The 22876-nt window shown below is 38.4% G+C and overlaps 1 protein-coding gene across 3 annotated transcripts; it reads left to right on the forward strand.

Annotated features, from left to right (window-relative positions):
* Nucleotides 1-420: 420 nt before the first annotated feature.
* LOC121730560 lies at nucleotides 421-22683 on the forward strand. 3 transcript variants are annotated; one of them, XM_042119663.1, is made up of 8 exons: nucleotides 427-551; nucleotides 3816-3819; nucleotides 7761-7767; nucleotides 16288-16401; nucleotides 19534-19734; nucleotides 20245-20387; nucleotides 21712-21828; nucleotides 22423-22683. In XM_042119663.1, the coding sequence occupies exons 4-8, from the start codon at nucleotides 16288-16290 to the stop codon at nucleotides 22508-22510; spliced, it is 663 nt and encodes a 220-aa protein (XP_041975597.1). In that variant the 5' UTR covers nucleotides 427-551; nucleotides 3816-3819; nucleotides 7761-7767; the 3' UTR covers nucleotides 22511-22683. The 3 variants fall into 3 exon arrangements, with proteins under 3 accessions (XP_041975598.1, XP_041975597.1, XP_041975599.1); XM_042119664.1 differs by lacking the exons at nucleotides 3816-3819; nucleotides 7761-7767 and having other exon boundaries at nucleotides 421-564; XM_042119665.1 differs by lacking the exons at nucleotides 427-551; nucleotides 3816-3819; nucleotides 7761-7767 and adding an exon at nucleotides 11987-12042.
* Nucleotides 22684-22876: the final 193 nt, after the last annotated feature.

Genomic DNA, 22876 nt, shown 5'->3' on the forward strand with positions numbered 1-22876 from the left:
CCAGCATGTTGCAACTTTATTGCGCGGGAACTACATATTATATGATAATAATTTATAATAAATTTTTCCATGATCCGAAGCATACCGTAATACCTAGACGTGTCACAAATTTTTGTATTATCAGTTATCACTTATCAGTGATGTTAATTCATAGGCAGATGGCGGACCTACGTATAAGGTTATCATAAATATATATGACATGACATAGCCGGAACAAATAGTCTGTCAATCATGTGTGTATGAATCAATCTCTACGATGGTATATTATTATTATACAAAAAGTAGCCTACGTCACTATACAATAGACCGTAGGCTATTCGAGCAAGGGGATCTCCAGAGCTAGTTTTCAGAAGCCTTCACTAAGGTCACCATACTACCGGTGGCCATGGAAACGCCGAACGCGGCGCGGCGCAGTCGCAACTTATTTCTGCCACGATCCGCGCGCGCGCAGAACTTTTTTTTACGAAAGTTAAAATGACGATATACAGCAAAATAGTTCAAATTATTTTGGCCAGTGTCTGTTGAAGGATTAGCAGGATTTTACTGGATCTGTTTTAGTCAAAGGTAATTTACTGATGTATCTTTATTTGTCAGTTTAATTTTATTTTACGTTACATTAGTAGGATTTTAAAATTTTCAAAGGAGTTTAAGACATATTATCTTATCTCACTTCATTCACATGAAAATGTTTTAAATGGATCTAGTAAAACTACGACATTATACATAAATAAGTCTATGAGTAAAACTACGATTCTGTTGTAATTTTTTACATTTTTATTTTAATTCGTGACTTTTAAAAGCTCTACTGAAAAGTCGTGTTTTTTTTTGTTTTATGACAATAACGATCTTGTTATGAAGGTGTGATACTCGTAAATTCATCTGTATATTTTCATGTAATACAAAAATAACAATTTATTTACTCCCAAACAGCGGTATGCTGTATAGGTAATGGACTCTACGGCAACTCAATTTGCACAATTCCCAGAAATATTGTAAAGTCTACACTCTACACTATAGGACGTAGACTTTACAGCTCTCTACAGTCTACAGGATAATAAAGAGAGCAATTGCCCTTGAAATATTTGCTGTTTTATCTTGTTTGACATCAAAAGACCCTAGGTAATGCCTTATAAGGAGGAAGACGAAGATAATCGTGGTATTGTTAGACAACATTGATGTACTATCGTTTTGTACTACGAAAATACTAAAAATATTAAGTAGCTTAAAATTTAATTAACCGATTTTGATCAGCAATATCCTGGGGGGTGAGCCAAAATCTTTTGATTTTCGCATCTTTATAGAATCGCCGATGAAAATGTATGGAATTGACATTTAAGCGTTCGTTAATATGACGTTGACGTTCGACTCGTCTATGTCGATTCCATATAATATTTTGATCGGCGATTCTATAACAAAGCGAAAACGAAAAACTTTCGGCTAAGCTAAGGTCTTATACCTGATCTTTTGCCAGCTGTGGTGATCCGTTAATCGGGATAAAAGAGCAACGGAACAAAGAATTGTCCTTACTTCTGCATAATAAGCTTGATTTTATAGCAACTGACACCGAAATTGTTGTTCGCTTTTGCGAGTAACTTTTTACGAGAGAGTTTATTTTTGAATGATCCTCAAATTCCTTGACTGCAATTCCTTCCCGAAATTCTATGTTCTTTACTGTATAATACTATACACTATACAGTTGCAGAAAAAAAAACGCCTCCGTGGTCTAGTGGTATAGAGCGCGGCTCTTGACTCGGAGGTCGTGGGTTCGATTCCCGCGTTGGAAACATGTTATTTCCAAGTTTGGTTAGGACAATGTAGGCTGAACACCTGTGACAAAAACGCTTAAAGATCCTTGAGGTCCCTGGGCTCAGGGATCTCAGGGGCTCCCTGAGATCATATTAAAGGGTTTTCGTGGTTGGATACCTCTGTCGATCCTGACGACACAGGAGATACAGTGGTGGGAATGTGTGGTGGGCTAAAGCCCGTTGAAAAAGGCTGAACACCTGATTGTCTCACAAGTAAGATGATCCATGCGTCGGATGGGCATGTAAAAAGTCAGTTCTGCGCCTGATCTCTCACCAGTCATGTCGGTCATCCGACCCACTGGGTTATGAGGGTAAAGGAATAGAGAGTGTTCCTGTGTACTGCGCACACACTTGGGCACTATAAAATTACTCCTGCGTTGAGCTGGCCTGGTTTCAATGAAACCGGCCATTAATATGCAAGTTCCTTACAGCATACAGTTGCAATTTCCCTACAACCAGTACGTCGTTGTATAAACCCTCGTCTAGTACGAGTACAAGGTCTGCAGTCTGCACACAATGCCTTAACAATCACAATTTTACGACGCTAATATTTCATGGTTTTTTTAAATAATTACAACGTTATAACTATTCTTTATTTTTGACTTAAAACAATTTATTGGCGAGAATTTCACACGATTTTTACGTTTTTAATAAGATACGAGTAAATCAGCAAGTGTCCAGTTGAGTTATCTGTTTTCAAAGACTACTGACCTGTAACTACTTACTAGGGTACGTCTAGCTATTTTTTTATCTAAATATACTTTTGTTAATTTAAATTATTATATATAATATGTCGCAGGTGGATTGTATAATCCGCCGTTTTACATTATGGCTAGCTGTTTTAAAAAACAGGGCCGTTTTAATGATTAGCCGGATTGTCACTGCGATACGTTCTTCAATAAGGCGGCCCACGTTTAGCCGCATCATACTTTCCTCGTACCGGTACTTTCAATACTGTTTTACATCGATAATAATAGAAATTCTTTAATTGCACCTGAAAATTGTTCTGAAAGTTACTGTTTTCTTTGTTTAATTCACTCAAAACTTCGCAATTTACTATTTAGCAATACATTTTCGGCATCCAACGCCATTGTTGTTGTTATATCACAGGCTGCGCCAAGAATCGTAACTAAAAACTGTCAAAGAGGCGACTTATCTTTCGATTTATTACATTATGCCTAGCCGTTTTGAATAACGAAAGGCGCTCAATACATTCAGCCGCATTCAATCCGGCTAATCGATAAATCGCTGCATTACAAAACGGCCCTGTTTTTTAAAACAGCTAGCCGTAATGTAAAACGGCGGATTATACAACCTGCCTACGACATATTATATATAAACACTTAAACAGCTTACTGTCGCACTCAGAGCAATCAACATTAAGTATTTACTGAACTGAATACTTTATATTCTGTCAAACTCTTGATTAAATTGAAGTGTAATCATCATTAAATGACTCTGACTTCTGAGTGCCGTTAGTGCTTAGCGAGACCACCTATGTTATTACTTATTAACTAAAAGTCCGTATCGAAATCCAGTTTTAGATGTAACGTTATTTTATTTTCTAGAAAGTATTTTTATATTATGTAAGTAGGTAGTTTTTTAAACTATTACATAACTTTTATCGCGGATTTTGAGCGCGGCGACCGAATCAAGAAATTCCGTGACGAAAACTACCTAACACACCCCACTCCGACGGTGCGACGTTGCCTGACTTCGGCACGGTGTTTATGTAGGTGAGAGTAAAAGTATGCGAATTATAAATTGTATAATTTAATAAAAAATGCTATGCAATAGTTTTACTATTGTATAGCATTTTTTATTAAATTATATTTTATTGCGATAGAGACAACGCAACAAAAGTTCTAATAAAAGAACAGAAAATCCTCGATTCGTTGTCCGCTGATTCCTTTTCCAAAACTTATTCGATTTAAGTAATTTTTTCATTAAGAATTAAAGCAAGGCTTAAGCTGTGTTCCTATTTTTTTTTATTTTTTTTATTTTAGCCAGTTTTGTTTTCTGGGTGTTTGAACACAGTGGAAAATCTTGCCATTTTTTGGGTTTTTGGACGTTCTTATCTTTTTTAATAATAAAATTATGAAAAAAAAGAAAACATAGGGACATGCTAATAGTGGCCATAAATATTCAGGAAAAAAATCATAACTCTACCGGCATTATCCAGGGAGGAAACAGGGGACAGCGTTTGTATGGAAAAACGGCGGTGTGGACTCCTCTTAAATGCGTCAACGAACGCAACGCCAACAATGTCATTTTTGTTTTTTGGATACGGTCAGAGGGTATGCGTCGCGGGCATGCCTCACGTTCGCTGTTGACTGCGCTATAACGCATGCCCTTGACGAACAGTAAAAGGCACAGTGTGGACAAAGCTATTCGTGACTCGCGAATGACACTAGGTCTAAGGGCCCGTATTCGCTTTGATTAGTGCGAGTGCAGGCGATTTAGCCGACACTTTTTCGTTTTCGCTTCGTTATAGAATCGCCGATCAAAATGTATGGAATTGACATGAGACGAGTCGAACGTCAACGTCATATTAACGAACGCTTATGTCACTTCCATACATTTTCATCGGCGATTCTATAACGAAGCGATAACGAAAAGATTTTGGCTCACCCCCCTGGTGATTAGGAGAAATTAAAGGACCGAAGAAATTAGCAGAAATCACCTCCAATAATCACATGCACTTATCACTAATCAAAGTGAATTCAGGCCAACGGAGCTAAGAAGATAGAAGATACCTAAGTAGATACAACAGCTACTTAGGTCTTAAATATGACCTAGACGCTGGCGTAAGTACACAATGAGCGAACGCGGCTATTACAGTTATCGGGGCTAATTATATATCATTATCCTTGATTCGCTCATTCTACTTTTATACCCACTGGAATGGAAGTAACAATTTCATTATACGTACGGGAGAGCCATGCTTCGGCATGAATGGGCCGGCTCGACCGGAGAAATACCACGTTCTCACAGAAAACCGGCGTGAAACAGCGCTTGCACTGTGTTTCGCCGAGTGAGTGAGTTTACCGGAGGCGCAATCCCCTCCCCTATTCCCTTCCCTTCTCTACCCTCCCCCATTCCCTTCCCTTTCCTTCCTTACCCTCCCCTATTACCCTGTTGTCTCTTAAAAGGCCGGCAACGCACTTGCAGCTCTTCTGATGCTGCGAGTGTCCATGGGCGACGGAAGTTGCTTTCCATCAGGTGACCCGCTTGCTCGTTTGCCCCCTTTATTTCATAAAAAAAAAATTACTCTGAGTACTATAATTTCAAGATGACGCTCGCAATTCGTTTATTGTACGGAAACCGTACGTTTTGCCAGCAAAACAGTGTCCCCGGGACTCAAAGTAATATCTTCATACAAAATTTGAGCGAAATCGGTTCAGCGGTTTGGGCGTGAAGAGGTAACAAACAGACAGACAGATAAACTTTCGCATTTATGATATTTGTACGGATATTTAAAGATTGCTAGCTGGCTAACTCTTGAGTTTAATTCTGAAATGAATTAATCTTTTATATCATAAATCTTGACAAGAAACTATTAAACACTAGGTACGTAAATTATATTTATCATCCAATATCATATATTAGACGATAAATATAATTTACGTAGTGTTTAATAGTTTCTAGTCAGTGACGGATTAGCTCTTAATCAAATTAAGCAATTGCCTAGGGCATCACGTCTGAGGGGGCACCAGAAGAGTAAAGGTTCAAAGACCGATTCTAGTTGAGATACGGATAGGGGGGCCCACAGGCATGGATCGCTTAGGGCATTAAGTATCCGTCACTGTTTCTAGTCAATATTAATCCTAATCCTAGTCAATATTAATCCTAATGCTAGACTCACTAGAGTAATTTACTCTATCATTAGGATTAATATATTATTATTGACAGCACATTCACCTATTTATGTATCTATAGTTTTTAAAATTTATATAAGATAATTTAAAGATAATTTAACTTACTATCATTAAATTGCACATAAATATTATAATATTCAATTATTATTCTACTTGGCTGTAGCTGCGCTCTCGTTTAAGTCTTTTGTATGAAAATCTAAAAAAAAATATTCTTTCAGAATTTCCAATTTTTTGGTAAAGACTGAAACTAGAATTAAATAAATACATATATTTTCTTTCTGCCAAGCGTAACACGGACCTCAAGTAACGTCAAAGATTATCTCTGCCTTTAGGCCGGGCGCGCACTAGCGGCCAGGCCGCAGCGGCAAAGTCGCGGCGGCCATCGAAAGTATGGTATGCCCGCTGGCCGTCGTGCGGCCAGGTGCGCGTGGTCTATGGCGGTTTCATACTAAGGTATCTATCTCGATGGCCGCCGGGGCCTGGCCGGTGCGGCTTGGCCGCTAGTGCGCGCCCGGGCTTACTACATAGTAAAGCATAAAGGTGCTCCCTCATCGGGAGCGTTCACGTGTAATGTAAGATTAAAGATTCGACTTTCAGCATTACATAATACTACCTCCCTGACTGACGAGCATTCGCGTGTAATGAAATAAATTCGACTTTGAGCATAACACGTTGACTTCACTGTCACGTAGCATTGATGTTACAAGTTGTATCAAGATATTACACATTGTATCATTACAATGTGCGCAATACTCGGCTCTCCTCCCTCACACATGTAATGCTCGACTCTGTAACGTTACATTACACGTGAATGCTCCCGGTCAGGGAGCACCATTAGGCTTTACTATGTAGTAAGGCAGAGAGAATCTTTGACGCTACTCGTGGTCCGTGTTGCGCTTGGTGGAAAAAAAATATTGTTATTTATTAAATTCTAGTTACAGTCTTTACAAAAAACATTAAAATTCTGGAAAGAAACATTTTTCATACAAAAGACTTAAACGAGAGCGCAGCTACAGCCAATGGTAAGGGTAAAACAATCTGGTAGTTTCAACACCAGTTTTATTATTACAACTTACATAGCTCATATCATGTGGCATGGCAGATGACACCAATTTTACATACTTTAATTAGTACCAGGTCTGATGATGATGAGTTGGGCAACAGGCGAATTAGAACGGACTGTTCTTGGACTGGAATTTCTTTACTTAGGTAGCTGATCACCTGATAGGTAACCGGATGCCTGACATGGTAATTCACACCTTAACTTTAAAGAATAAAGTTCAAATTGCATTAAGATGTGTTAATTATTAATACAGTATTAAACTTTACTTGATAAATTGTACTTGTATGTAAAAACAGTCCTTCGCATTTAACTGACGGTAGTCCGATGACAGTTGCTTTTAACCTCAAAGGCCACAATTAATGAAGGAAGAACAAGTCAGGATGTAGCATATCATTATCATTTTGCGTAACTTTCTGACGAGTACTGTAAAACTCTGGAACGAACTGTCATGACCAGCAGTATTTCCGCATCAATACGACCTGCAAATCTTCAAGAAGAGAGCGCCTCTTATAAAGCCGGCAATGCACCTGTAGCTCTTCTGATGTTACGTGTGCGGTGTGCATTCGCGACGGTAGTTGCTTTTCATCATGTGACCCGCTTGCTCGTTTGCCCCCTTATTTAAAGAAAATAGTCAAATAGCTTTTCCAACGTAGACAAAGTCAACCACATGGATCGCTTAATGATGGCTTCTTCTTTATTTATTTAGGTATAAGATTAATAAGATTTTCTGATATTGAAAACACATCAACAAAATTAAACCTTTCTGAGCGACCGATGGTAAAATATCATAGCTAACTTTATCGATTTGTCTGTTTTGGAGCTACGATGGACTAACACACTTCTCAGTCTGGGCCAGGGCCCGATCTAGCTATTTTGCCGCTCCGGGCAAAGATAATTTTCTCATTTACATACAGAAAACCATATGATATTATAAGTCATAAGCTAGATTTGTTGAGAATGGGGAGAATATTTAAGTAAAATATTTAAATATTTCCACTATCCAACCTAAAATAGGTGGAAGGTAAAATTCTCAAACTTGGGTGGTGATGGAATAGCTAATGGCCTGGTTGGAAAATGCAGGGTGCCCGGCTCGGCCCCCCATTAGATCCCATTGCCTGTGCTCGTAAACCAGCGAAATGACGTAAGTGCATAAATTTAGTAACTTACAAATTAATATCGAATTTCGAGTAAATTGCGTTTAAAGTTTTGCAAACATTTTTTATGATTTTTTATTACAAATCAAGTACTTAATAGCTTTTGTAAATTATAGTATCAATGTCCAATATGCACATGTAAGTATGAGAGATTGTTGATAGACCAAGAGAGAGAAAAAAGAGAGTTGCTAACTACGTAGTTTGTTTGTAGAGTGAAAAAAGAGATGAGAGAGAGATGAGGTCCCTATAAAGTTTGTTTATAAAGTGAAGGTGGGCAAATGAAGGTCGCAGTGTGAATGTCAACGGTCGCGGTCGACCTAATGGGATCTGATTGAGGTCACATTACATACGGAACTACGGAAAAGGTACTCCGACATGTTAAACAAGAGCCCTTTCCTAAGACGAAATTCATTCAAGTGTAATAATAATAGCTCCCACACCGGTTTCGGTGACGGTGGCCGGTTTCATTAAAACCAGGCCGGCTACGCAGGAGTAATTTTATAGTGCCCAAGTGTGTGCGCAGTACAGAAGAGCACTCACTATTCCTTTACTCTCAACACTCTAATCCAGTGGGACGGAAGACCGACACGACCGGCGAGAGATCAGGCGCAGGACCGACTTTTTACATGCCCATCCGATGCATGAATCTTACTTGTCAGACAATCAGGTGATCAGCCTACATTGTCCTAACCAAACTTGGAAATAACATGTTTCCAATGCGGGAATCGAACCCACACCCTCCGAGTCAAGAGCCGCGCTCTATACCACTAAACCACGGAGGCGTTCAAAATCATATATTATAGAGTAGTACCTGGATGACCGAGCTTTGCTCGGTATAGCAAACACTCATTGACTTCGTGTTACTTAACAACGCCATCTGCTGGAATAGTTTTAGCTATTGTTGTGTCGTTAAAGCAATTAGTTGCTTACAAAATAGTATTATTATTCACCAATAGATGTCAGGAAGAGTCACATTTTTCAGTTTATCGATTATCGATAAATCGATTTATCGCCCCCGAAAACCCCTATATACTAAATTTCATGAAAATCGTTGGAGCCGATTCCGAGATTCCATATATATATATACAAGAATTGCTCGTTTAAAGATATAACTTAGACTGTAGTTGACATCGCAGTTAATAGTGTGATAACTTTAGTGAAGAACATTTAAACTTTAAAGTAAGTATCACGACTCACGTATAAAAAATTGTGTGTTGTAAAGGGTTTATTTCAAAAGTCAGCTAGGTCATGGATGTATATTTTGAATGTCAAGTATTAATACGTATTATTTTTTTTTATTATTGTGCATTTTCATTTCAAACGCTAATAAATCCAGTACTTCACAAACGAATAAAAGTTTTAAATATCTGCTATTAAATTCTACATTCAAACATAGTTGAAACTTATCTTAATGGACCATAATGTCAGTTCGAGTCCGTGTTTTTGTACCTACATATTTTAATGTTAGTACCTAGTACGTCATTGGTAATGAATAATTATGGCTTATGCTATATTAACGTAATTATTATGGGAAAAACTCGGGCGTCTTTGTGACAAAAAACCCTGATGATCTTTGTCGTTACTTGTGACAATAGCTACATAATTACATCACGTTATCTATACTCTATAGGTACTAATATTATAAAGCGGAACAATTTGTTAGTTTGTTTGTTTGAACGTGCTAATCTCAGGAACTACTAGTCCGATCTGAAAACATTTTTATGTGTTAGATAGCTCATTTATCGAGTAACTAATAGGGGCGAAGAAACAGAGGAAAATGTGGGAAAATTTATTTGAAAGTGCTTAAATCTACCAAACTACTGGAGCAATTTTTATGTTATTTGGCACAGATATAGAGAGAACCACGTCAAGAGACATAGGCTATTTTCTTCGCGAAAATGTACGGTTTCCGTTAAATTCCTAATTTACGCGGGCGAAGCCGCGCGGAACGTCTAGTAAAATATAAAACGTCAAGTTCAGTGATCACATTGGCAAAAAAGGTGATTCAAATACTTTACATTTTTTTAACAAAAGTTTGTGATTTATATAAATCCTCCTTTTATTTTTCAGTCCAATACTATCATATCATTTTGTTAGCACATTTTATATTCTATTCATCTTCCTTTATGCTTATTACTCAATTTTTTCTTGCATAATAATTTCGTATTTGGTACGATCTAGCCATTTCTTACATTTAAGTCGTTAAGACTGCCCTTCGGATTTAATGATTGTGTAACACGAGAACAACATTTGGCAATCTCCACGACAGTAGGCCTACTTACTAAAACATTTGTAACACATACGTGGTAGAGCCATGCTTCGGCACGGATGAGCCTGCTCGACCGGAGAAATACCACGGGCTCACAGAAAACCTGCGTGAAACAGCGCTTGCGCTGTGTTTCGCCGAACCTATTCCCTTCCCTACCCTTCCTTATTCCCTTCCTTACCCTCCCCTATTCCTTCTTAAAAGGCCGGCAACGCACCTGCAGCTCTTCTGATGTTGCGAGTGTCCATGGGCGACGGAAGTTGCTTTCCATCAGGTGACCCGTTCGCTCGTTTGCCCCCTTATTTCATTTAAAAAAAGGCGATGAGTGGCTAAAACATGTAGATTGTAGAGTCATTCACATAACAAACATTGTGCAAGACATAAGCTGTTGTACTCTGTTTACTGCTTATATTTTAATCATTTGATGACGCCCCCAACTCGGTAGCGGCAAAGTTAGTTGATCGCACGGGTATCGTACATTTTTCAGGGATAAAAAGTATCCTATCCCCAACCCGCCGGGAATGCGCAAAGTATTTCCCCATGTATATCTTTATACCACATGACAGCGACAGCGGTTTAGGGTGGGTTGTACCAGAGGCGTAGTTATAGTTAAAGTTAAGGTTATCGTCAAATATGGCGTCCATTATGGACTTTTACTAGGGATTTGACAGATCATTTGACATTTTGTTATGGTTAAAGTTAAAGTAATAGTTAAAGTAAGTTGGTGCAACCCACTCTTAGGCGTAAAGAGGTAACAGATAGCAAACTTTCACATATTAATATTAGTATGTATTTCGTACAAAACATTTTTATTAGTTCGAGGGACAAATACAAATATTCATGGGCGTATATAAGGGGGGGTCCTGGGGGTCCGGACCCCCCCATTACTATCCATCTTACTTGTCCAATCGACAATATATTATGTACCCAACGATTTTCATCGGCGAGGTACATGTATTTTTTTTATTAACAATATAAAAATAATTATTATACTGTGGAGCGTGTCCGTAGGCAGAGTAGGTTGTTAGGCTGCTCTGCTGCAGAACCCTTCATGGGCGAGTCCAACTCGTGCTTGGCCGCTTTTTTACGTTAGGGACCCCCTCCTTATCAAAGCTATATATACGCCAGTGCAATTATTAATATAGCGAATACAAGATCTACTTGTCTTCGTCTGGCGCGTTGGAGGTCGTCTAGGTCAAAGTATATATGCAATAATAATTGACAAGTAAACAAAACCTAAAACAGTAAACAAAAACTAAAACATTAGTATGAACTAATGCCTAAAATAGAAGCTAACTGAATAATATATTTATTTGCAGACATAAAACGAAATGACGTTTTTTGTACATTTTTACGATTTTGAATTTTAATTCTCGTTCATTCTGCGAATTAGTAACCAGCGTGTCCTTCGGACTAGGTCGCGGTTTAGTTCTGCGGCAGGAAAGAAAAGTTTTCAAAGCTACTTTTGAAAACTTTTGGTTCCCTCCACGATACTCAAACCCTCGACCATTTCCATGTAAGCTATTCTAAGTTCCCGTAAACTTTGGAAACTTTTTGTTATCAAAGCCATAACGGTATTTATCCATTTTTCGGCTTACCAACTTATTTCTAAACAACGTCTGCTTGGTTAGCTAGTTCAACATAAAGCTTTAAAGGTTCCATTTGTTTAGTTGGAGTTCAGGCTCTATTATTTAAAGCGAATGCGTAGTGGTCACAAAGGAAGATCTTCCGACGGAGCGAGGTGGTGTGCTCGGTCAGGCCGAAGCCCACGTGAATCGTGATTGATTTCAGCTGTCCTATTAATTATCCTGTATATTTCCTATACCGACGCATTCAGAAAACTTCGATAGAGCAATGCAAGATTGTGGTGCAAACTGTGGGTACCACTCCAACTATAAGTCCTTAAATCTTAACATAAAAATCCAACAGTAAAACCGCTTTTTAGCGCACTGTATAATTTGGAGTTGCCATAATAGGGCACTTCCTGTAACTAGTTGGTGAAATAACTTGACGCAGGATGTCGTGTGTTGAGTGAAGCGTGACGCGTCCTCGTCACTCATGTTATGTCGTCACTCCGATTTATGTATAGACCTGCAGCTTTCCAAACTGTGCGTCGCGGTGCCCCGGGGCGTCGCGACACTGTCTCAGGGGCGTCGCATGTCAACACAACAAATCGAGTAAGCGCCGCGCGCATTATGTCAATCATACATCCCGGGATTCCTGTGCAGTCTAAGTCCCCGGTTTCAGAAGCTATGCTCAGAAAAGCAAGCGCAGCCTTCACCTTAGCCAGCCTTGCTGGCTTCAATATCTTTCATAAATATCTCTTTTAATTTTTATGCTTATGTTTTGATTTAGTCATTATTTCATAATAAAAATATGAATATCCAAATAGTATTTATATGATAACCTATGTAGGCTGGTTCCAAAATTGGAAAGTATTTTTGTTTGTTGAGGGGCGTCGTAAAGAAATGGCAAAGTCCCAGGGGCGTCATAGTACAAATAAGTTTGGGAAGCCCTGGTATAGGCAGTATAGGCCATGGGCGGCAGTGTCCTATGGCGTCCTAGGGCGGGCGACAGCGTCCTAGGAATCCTAGGATGGCGGCAGAGTTCGTACATAGGGGCGGCAAAATTAAACTGGCCTATCTATACTTACTCATAAAAAATATAAATCCGGCCCTGCACTACAATAAGTTAGTGTCGTGTTAAATCATACCTTTGGCTGGAACTCGAAGATCGTAACAATATGGGAACCTCGTAAAAAGCCGAAGTAAAACAGCTCTGAATGCACCTATAGTAGTAAAATATTAAGTAAATACTAAATAGTAATTTAAGTAGTTATTAGTTTTTTTAATTGCCACACTCAAATACGAATATTAATTACTTTACTGTTATCAAATGAAAATTTTGTCATAGGCTCCCTACGATAGGCTCCATACATTATCTGTCAAACTCTTCATTAAAATATAGAAGTTTTAAAATTTTAATCATCATTAATCATTATATATTAACTCATCAACCGCATAACAATTGAATATCTATTCTGCCTGCGATTCCCATGACTGAGGTATTAAATGCCTCTGAGTAAACGTATAATACTATGTTTGATGTGTTTGGTATTGACCATGACGTGAATTATGGCCTAAACTGTAATGATACGAGTAGCTGTATATAATTTATTGAAATTAATAATACAAGAGTCAGTGTTAATACTCTGCACTTGGCCTAATTTCTTCTATATGCATACCTAAACTACAATTATAACATGACTCTCCTTATAAATTCTATGATGTTAAAGCAATTTTAGAGTCGATGTGCTTACTTCTTATGCAATTTTCAACAATTAAAGAATTAACTCTTTTTGTTTGTGTTTAGATTAAATTGTAATTTGCATCTAAGCACATAATAGATTTAATTTAAATTTTGTCACCATAAGACACGAGGTGAGAACTGCAGAGAACTGTAGCAGCACTCGCAAGCGCTCACTTTTAGGCCTTATTACCATAGCGTTAAGGATGAAATTCCGAACAACGGGTTTGTTGTCGACCGTACACAGCTTGCGCCTGATGAATTACGTTGGAGCAACTTTTTGCCACCCATTAATTAAGTATGAATTAAGTAACCATCCTCATCAAATGTCACCAGTGGCGTAACAGTAAGGGCTGCCATCGGGCCCCCGACCGAAGAGGGCCCCGGCCCAAGAGGCGGCGAGCTCAGAAGTATATTTTTTAATTGTACCAGTTTTTTATTAATAAGGCCCCATCCTACGAATAATAAAAACTAAGGAAAAGTAACTCCGTCAAAAAACATGCTTCACAATACTTGTCAAAAAAGTGTACCTTAGGTACACATTTCAATACATTTGCAATATTTAGGTGACCTTGAGCGGCACTAGGCTGACACGTTGTTACATGACAGATCAAAAGGAACCAAATTTAAAACGGTAATAGTACGGGAGTTACGATTCCTTAGTTTTTATTATTCATAGGCCCCATCAGAAGAATTTGCCACGGCCCCAGATGGTCTTGTGACGCCACTGAATGTCACGGCACTTTATGTTTCAACAATAACAATTTATGCAAAAAATATACTTGAATGAAATCTTCTAGTGTTTTTGTGAATTTCCCCGCATGGAATAAGGCAATTTAAATATTCACGTGAGCGCAATAAAAATTATTATTGCGTCTAGCCATTTTATACGACTCTTAAGATTTATACAACATTTTGTATAATAAAATTGGTTGCTTTAAACTTTACAGTTTAAAGCAACCAATTTTATTATACGAAATGTTGAAAAATAGATAGATATCGTCCGAAACTCCGTTGCCTCAAAATTCGTTCATCAAGCGCCTACACTTTTCCGGGATAAAAAGTAACTTTTGCCCGTTCCCGGACTCAAATTATCTTCATACCAATTTTCAGCAAAATGGGTTTAGCCGTTTTAGCGTGAAGAGGTAACAGACAGACAGACATATTTTTGCATATCTATGTATATGTTACGCTCAAAGACCGAAAACGCTCAGTGAGCGAAAAAATGGCTCACAACGCGTTGTGGTCATAGTGAAACGGCCACGACGCGTTCTGGTAATCACAGAAATACCACAAAGCGAAATTCGTGTCGTGGCTGACGTGCTATTCGACCACAACGCGTTGTGGTAATCGAGAAAAGCAATGACGCGTTCTGAGCATTTAAAAACAGCCACGACTCTCCGTGTTGTGGCCCTAATGAAAACGGCCACGACGCGTTCTGAAACCAGGCCGTGTTACGCAGGAGTAATTTTATATTTCACTATTACCACAGCGCGTTGTGAGCCATTTTTTCGCTCACTGAGCGTTTTCGGTCTTTGAGCGTAACATATATAAAACTCAAAGGTGACTGACTGACATGGTGATCTATCAACGCACAGCCCAAACCACTGGACCGATCGGGCTGAAATTTTGCATGCAGGTAGATGTTATGACGTAGGCATCCGCTAAGAAAGGATTTTGATAAATTTCAACATCAAGGGGTTCAAATAGGGGATGAAACTTTGTATATAATAATACTTCCTAAAGCGAGCGAAGCCGCGGGCAAAAGCTAGTTTTAATTTTTATAATATTTAGTAAGGATTCTGTGGTAAGGATTTAATTGGCATTGGTAGACATAAAGGCGAACTTAATAGAGTTCTATTACATAAAGACCTATGAAAAAGCTATTTGCCGCTTCATACAACCGCAAGCAAGATTGCTCGATTATACAATACTGTACATTTGTACAATAGACTGTTGGGAATGAAACGATCTATTTGTTTGAGATGAAACGACGTATTGTAACAGATACTAGTTCGTTGTACTACTTTTATTGCAGAAGAAGAATCAAACAGACTGTGTTTAATGGAAAAACCGTTGCCAAAAACCTTTGTAGACAATACAAGAGCGACCATCAGAGCTGTAGCTAGAGTCAGATTTGAGGTAGGGTAGCATTGATTACAGGTAGGGCAGACGTTAAAAAATGGTAATAATTGATTGATTTTCTAGGGTTTTGATATTTTTAAGGTAGGGCATTGTGTTTTTAAGGTAGGGCATTACCCCCAAGGCCCAATGCCCCCATCTAGCTACGGCCGTGGCGACCATTGCCGACAGACAAAAAAATACCTTTTGAGTACGGAATAGGGTACTCAAAAGGTATTTTTTTGTCTTTCAAAATCTAAGCATCTTTTTTGTAGAAGCCTACATGAATATCGGGTCGAGGATCAAACTTCTGTCTTAAAGTGACTCTCCGATCTTTTACGCGGCTAACCGCGACCGACAAAGAATCAAATAAAATTCCAAATTTACGTAGAGTGTAGCCTGTAGGGGCTGTAAGTATCACTTTCTACTGACGTGTGTGCTGCCGCCGATCGTGGCGTAAAAGCTAGTGGCGTAGAGTACTGCCGCCGCTCGTGGCGTAAAAGCTAGTGGCGTAGAGTACTGCCGCCGCTCGTGGCGTAAAAACTAGTGGCGTAGAGTAAAATTAAGCCTATAGCCTACGTCGTAAAGTGGCATTTTATTTGATTTTTTTTTGTCGGTCGCGGTCGCTCGCGGCAAAGATCGGAAAGTCACCTTTACATTGCGTATATCAACTAAGAGAATGTATCAATTCCAGATGGCGTGGCGTCTGCTGGCGACGCTGGAGGCAGCGGTGGTTGTGACGATGGCGGCGCTGCTGCTGTACCTCGCCCACAGGAGACGAACGAGGAGACAGATACGGAGTGTTATGGTTAGTTACCTTTTAAATTTTCTATGTTACTATATTCATATTGTATACATATTTAATTATACAAGGTGTAACAAAACTAAGTGATAATACTTTAGGGTACTTTGTATGTGTCCCTCATAATAATAGAGTTCACTGTGAAAGTAGCAGCGCTGAAAGAACAATTTTTTTTGTGATTTGTATGGGCAAACTCCCAGGCGTCATGAATATTCCCATACAAAAGTAGAAAAAAAGGTAGTCTTTCAGCGCTGCTACTTTCACAGTGAACTCTATTATTATGAGGGACACATACACACCCTAAAGTGTTATCACTTAGTTTTGTTTTCACCTTTTATACATTGTCATAAATCGTCATAATTTATAAAATTCGTAAAAAGTTTAGAATGCAAACGGTGAAGCGAGACTGCCACCGGCTAGCCACCGGTCACGCATGCGGAGATATAGTACCTACACATAATAATATATTTAAATGCAACGCGTTGCGTAGAGGCTCGTAGCGATGCGTATACTTGCATAGCGGTACGTAGAGGTGCGTAGACTAGGGTTGCTGAGGATTCCTCTTCCGCTTCCTCATAATGAGGAAGTTCCGCAATATTTTCCTCATAATGAGGAAGTTCCGCAATATATGCGGTAACGGTTCCTCAACCGTTACCGCATCCTCATAAATAAAAATAAAAAAATTCCTCTTCCGCTATCGCTTCCTCAAAATTTAAGAAGAATTTATGAGGAATTTCACTGCGCATGCGCGTCGCGTATCCAATCATGGCAACGCACACGTCAGAGCCAGAGAATTGTATCATTCACTCATCTTTTTTTTGTGTGCGCTGTTGTGTATATTTAGCCTGGGAAAATTAAGGAATTCAGACCGAATTATTCGTGTAGTTTTGAAAGTTGGTACAGTTGTTCCTAAAGGTGTCCAGATGCACATACTAAAAGTCTCCGAGAGTGGGACAAGAGTAGGCGGTGGGGGAGGGGGGAAGGCTCTTCCTGAAAATAATAAAAAATAAATAAAATTAGACTCTATTTTGAAGGAGGAATCAGGGGACTACGTTTCGCCGATTTACTATATCTGTCTCTAGGTACAGTTAATCGAGGTAACGTATTCCCGTGATTCCTCCTTCAAAGTTGATGCTATCTAAATTTATTCTTTTTAAATATCTTCAGGAAGAATGAGTCTATACCACTACGTTTTTAAATTTTATTTTATCGTAAACATCTTTCAAATTTATTTTATGGTCGGTCGATTGGCGGGGTACGGGGCATTAATTTTTTTTTGCAATTTTTAAGGGTCATATTATTTTTTATTTATTAGTAAATTTAGAAAAACCTAACGTAGCTTTAACAGATCATAGTATTGTATAAAAATCATTTGTCTAAACGCATTGTCCAGGGAGTAAAATGGGGAATACGTTTGTATGGAAAAACAGTGCGAGCGTACCCTTTTAATACTTTGTATTTCCTAAAGTAATGATCGTAAAGTAAAAATGTCTGGACGTAATTTATAGTAAATTTAATGTAGATAATTAATGTAGAAGTCACAAAAGAGATATTTTAAATAATTTCCGAGTCACAAGCAAAAACCTTGAAAAAGAGACCTTTCCCCCCCCTCCCCCACCGCCGGCTCTTGTCCCACCCTCGGGGACTTTTAGCATATTCATCTGGACACCTTTAGGAACAACTGTACCAACTTTCAAAACTACACGAATTATTCGGTCTGATCGTCAATTTTGAAACTAATTTTCTTAGACTAGTTGCTGGTCCGATTTTGATGGTTCTTTATTGTGTGCGTCTTGAGAATGGTTTAGATTAATAGTTTGGTCCACTGGAAAGTGCCCTTTTAATTATTTTTTGTGTAATGTACCTATGTACCTATTTATGTGCAGACAGGACAAAGACTTTTGGGTTGGGTTCTCTAGTATTTATTATTTCCTATCATCCTCTTCCTCATCCGCTTCCTCTTCCGCTTCCTCATCCGCATCCTCTTCCTCAAAAAATATCCTCTTCCTCATCCGCATCCTCTAAATTTGCGCGTGAAAATTCCTCTTCCTCCTCCTCTTCCTCATAATCACTTCCTCAACAACCCTAGCGTAGACCGAGAGGTGCGTAGAGAGACGCACCGCTACGTACCGCTACGTTCATCAACGCATCGCTACGCGCCTCTACGCATCCTCTACGCAGCGCGTGGCAATGTTTTCGAAGACGCCGTCAAAACAATAATATTTTAAATAAAGTTTAGTAATTGAAAGCAATCAATAAATAATAACCATTACTTAACCATAAAACTTTTCTAAATGTTCAACTATCTTAGCACAATTATAAATTAGAAAGAATATTTTTTTCTCACTTTTTTGGTAAAAAGTGGGCCTCGTGCGAGTTTCTTACGCCGGTTCTTCTCGCCGGGTTAGTTCCCGAACCGGTGGTAGGCAGTAGGCACCATGTAGACATTCTAAAAATATTTATTTAAAATTTATTCAGAAATAAACACTTCGATTTGATTTTGATTTGATATGGTGCCTATTCTAAGGATGCATGGTGTTAATAATGGTACTCGTACTATTAAATAACTTATATTACTCGTAAGGCGCTGTGGTTATTGCAACTACGTAAAATGGGTTTTTTAAAACACGTTTTTAGTAAAGGAAATGTCATTATTTAAGTATAAAATAAGTACCGTTTTAAAAAATTTCCTATACGCAAAGGTATATCAGTACACAATTTGAAAAATTCTGCTCGATAGAAAAAATCTCAAAGATGACTGTTATAACGCTGTTTTTCATAATTAAGTAAATCATTTTATGGCCAAATTACACACTTTCTAGAAGAAACAAAAAATGTAGTATAATATGTGTCGTAACCTAACTTAAACGATTTGATATATTTGATTTGTGTAATACTAAAAACAAAAGGTTTTTATTCCTATTTTCTATTATCAAGGCACGCGGCGAGCGCGTAACAGCCACTGTACAAGGCGCGCTGATATGAATGTTATTTTAATGTCCTTAACGTCGATATTCGTACTGACAGACATCGACCTGCTTATTTTAGGGATAACTGGGCCTTAAGTTATTTTACAAACTCTTTTAAACAATTTTTCGTAATTTTAATTAGGTATTCTCTTAAAATTTCTTGTTTTAGATAAGCAATACCAAATGTAGCGTAGGTCGTATACTGAAAGAGAAGTTGAAGAAACAAGAATGTGCAGTCCACACGTACACAGGCGCAGCGATAAGCGGAGCGACTAAGGTGGACGCTCTGATCATAGTCGGAGCGGATTCCGCCAGCGGCCTGGATGGGATAGCGAGGCTGGTCACAGAGGACGTGAACGGTAATATAAATGTAAGAAATTATACTGTATCTAAATAGCTGTATCATAAGTATAATTATTAATTATTATACTCATAAGTATAGTTTTTATACTGCATTCTGATTAATTTCATGTAAGTAAACAAAGATGGACGACAATAATTTCACCAATTTTTTCATTAATTAATAAAGAACTAATTCGTTCAAGCTTGAATAGTTTGTTTACATTTTGATCAAATTAAATCTGTGAGTGATATTGTAACACACAGAAGTTAACTAGGCGCTAAGGAAACTCTATTCAGGAAGTAGATGCCAATCAAATCGAGTCAAATTAATAATTCTTATTCAAAGTAGATATAAATATACTCGTTTTGAACGTCGGAACTATGGTGCCTATCTCAGGTTTGGAAACTAATCCGGCGAGAAGAACCGGCGTAAAAAACATAGAACAAAAACATCAATAGTTAATTCCTGCTTATATGAACCATTATTTTTGTCTTTTAACTATTGACAAAAGATAGTGGTGTTTTTATACATTTACAGTTACTAGAGAGCCTCCACCACTACGTGCGGCGCGGCGGCTGCATCGTGTGGACGTGCGCGGGCGCAGCGTCCGGTAGCTTCGCGGGCGCGTCGCACGCCTTTGACGCTGTGCTGAAGGCCAGTCTGCAGCATGTGTGTAAGAGGTCTGTAACACCGTATCCAGTTCCTATTTAAAAAAAAACAAGATAAAATTCTTGCATTTTTTATAATAAGTAAAATTATTATTTTTTATAATGAGTAAACCTAATACATATGTAAAACTTTGCAATAAGTAAAATTAGAAAACAAACTTGTAATAGGTAATACTATCAAGTATCACAAAACTATAAGAAACCATAAGAAATTAAGATTTTGTTATAGAAGTAATTAATTGCGTATGCCATTTAAAAATTTGGTTTGCAAGAAATAACAGCTAATAAATCATTTTGTCAGCATACAAAGATTTTGCTAGCAATAATTAAAATCAGGCTGCAAATCGTGTTCTGCACATAATCATGACAATGGTCAGCAATTTAAACACATAACTGGCAGCGAGTTTTATTATGTATCTGCAAAATAAACAGTCACTGGGCAGAATAATTACTTGGTCGGCAAGATTATACATTCGGTCAGCAGAAAAAAACGTTTCATTATTAATTTATTTAATTTATAATTAATAAAGACTTAACAGAAGGCCTACTTAACACGGATACCGAAGCGGGGGACGGGGGGGTGCAGCCCGCCCGAAAGGGGGACTCAGGGGGGGCAGCCCCCCGCGGAAACAAAAACAAACACAATCCAGAAAGTCCAAAAGTAGGTTAGGTTAGGTTAGAATTTAGACCACAACACAGAGGGAGCCGAGCGAGCGAAGCGAGCTGCGGCAGCAGCCGGCAACTGTGATAAAACAAAAGGGGGCTAGGGGGCGCAGCCCCTCGCTAATACAAAAAAATAAATTCAGAATTTTTTGCTTATTCTCTGAGTGCTTACCAAAATTTAGTTAAGTATAGGCCACTCATTGCAGCTTTGATAATTACTCAGCTGTCAAAAAAATACTGCTGTTCAGAATGATATATATTGCAGACTGATTTATAATCAATTTTAGCTTACCAATTACATATTTCTGCTCACAAATATTCCAATACTTTGCTAACCGTTTAAATAGCACCCTTTTGTTATTGTTGGTCATAAGCGTACTTATAAGACGTTTAGCGCAACATAATAATATTTTACATCAAAGTTACCTTCGAGAAGTTAAAAATCCTAAACGTGAAAGTAAAAAAACGTGACGAATGAACCGATTACATCATTTTCATAAATAACAAGAAATGCAAAACATTGTGGAGTTGTAAGTTGTATCTACAACTATTGGCAATTAAAAACAAAAAACAATTATGCAATAAAAGCCGGCCAACAATTAATTTAATGAAATCTACTACATATATTCTGATAAAACTATCGATAAAACAATAACATTTTGTTCTGTTCAAGCGCACACTGTGAGGCGATATGGGTCGGGCGACACGCTGAAGCGGAGGCGGCAGCGATCAGCGTGCTCCAGACGCTCTTCCCTTGCACCACCGAAAATAGTTTTAAATATACCTTAAGGTAAATAATTATACGTACAAAGTAAATTACAGTTTAAATAATATCAAACAGTCGAATCAGTCGTGACCTTGAGATCAAACTCGCTCGATTAAAGATTTTAATAAGTTGTAATGTGTACTTAGTACGTGCCCCCGATTTAATCTGGTATGAAGATGACAGGATACTCACTACAAAATAATATTCATCATCATCAACAGCCTATTGCCGTTCACTGCTGAACGTAGGCCTCCCCAATGAGCGCCAACCATCCCGATCCTGGGGAGCCCTCATCCATCCGCTGCCAGCCACTTTCTTCTTGTTTACGATCAAATTGAACAACTAATATTTAAACGTACTATAACGGGGGTGACAGACGTGCGAATAAGTACGCGGACTTATTATGGCTCGACGATCTTAATCGCCTGTGTGTCAGCAAAGAGCCGTGAGCATGGGGGCATGGTAATCCAGTGTGAGCGATTCTCGTGTGTCACCGACGCGACGCGAGCCGAGTAAGTTCGCGAACTTACAACCCGCGTATACTTTAAGACGTTCGTACGCACTTAAAGCATACGGCATACCATTTATTTAGCTTATCATTGTTTACTTATTTTACAGAATTTTGTCAGAAAGTATCAGCGCTTACCTCGACCGCTGCTGGAAGATTGTAACACTTCAGACCTCACTGCCGCCACCTGTTACGTAGCTGCTTCTACAAGAAGGTTCCCTTCTTGCTTGTTTAGAGTGAATGTTACGAAATTTTATTCAAGCACATTATTATGAAATTTAAATTACTGTAAAAACTGTAGTGCCTCTTGTTACCTTGTGTGTGTTTCTTGCCATGTTGTGTTGTGAGAAAGAGTTGTATTCGATATGTACATAATAAATTGATTATGAAATGAAGTAAGTTTTGTAAATAAATAGTGCTAAAGTAGCGTATTTTATTAAAAAATTAAAAACCCATAAAACATTTTCGTAAGGTCATTTCTAATTATTCTTATGCCGACGCCAATCAAAATAATGACTTGGACTGGCCATAGACGGACCACAAATGCAGTCGGGAGGTCCGGAT

Source organism: Aricia agestis, chromosome 9 (assembly GCF_905147365.1).
Source record: "Aricia agestis chromosome 9, ilAriAges1.1, whole genome shotgun sequence".
In the NCBI taxonomy this organism is placed as follows: domain Eukaryota; kingdom Metazoa; phylum Arthropoda; class Insecta; order Lepidoptera; family Lycaenidae; genus Aricia; species Aricia agestis.

What these genes read in the sequence shown, in the direction of transcription:
- LOC121730560 (XM_042119664.1), top strand. Translation starts at nt 16,288, where the DNA reads ATGGCGTGGCGTCTGCTGGCGACGCTGGAGGCAGCGGTGGTTGTGACG. An exon ending in ACGTGAACGGTAATATAAAT is followed by an intron (nt 19,735 to 20,244) that starts GTAAGAAATTAT and finishes ATACATTTACAG; the next exon opens with TTACTAGAGAGCCTCCACCA. An exon ending in AGTTTTAAATATACCTTAAG is followed by an intron (nt 21,829 to 22,422) that starts GTAAATAATTAT and finishes CTTATTTTACAG; the next exon opens with AATTTTGTCAGAAAGTATCA.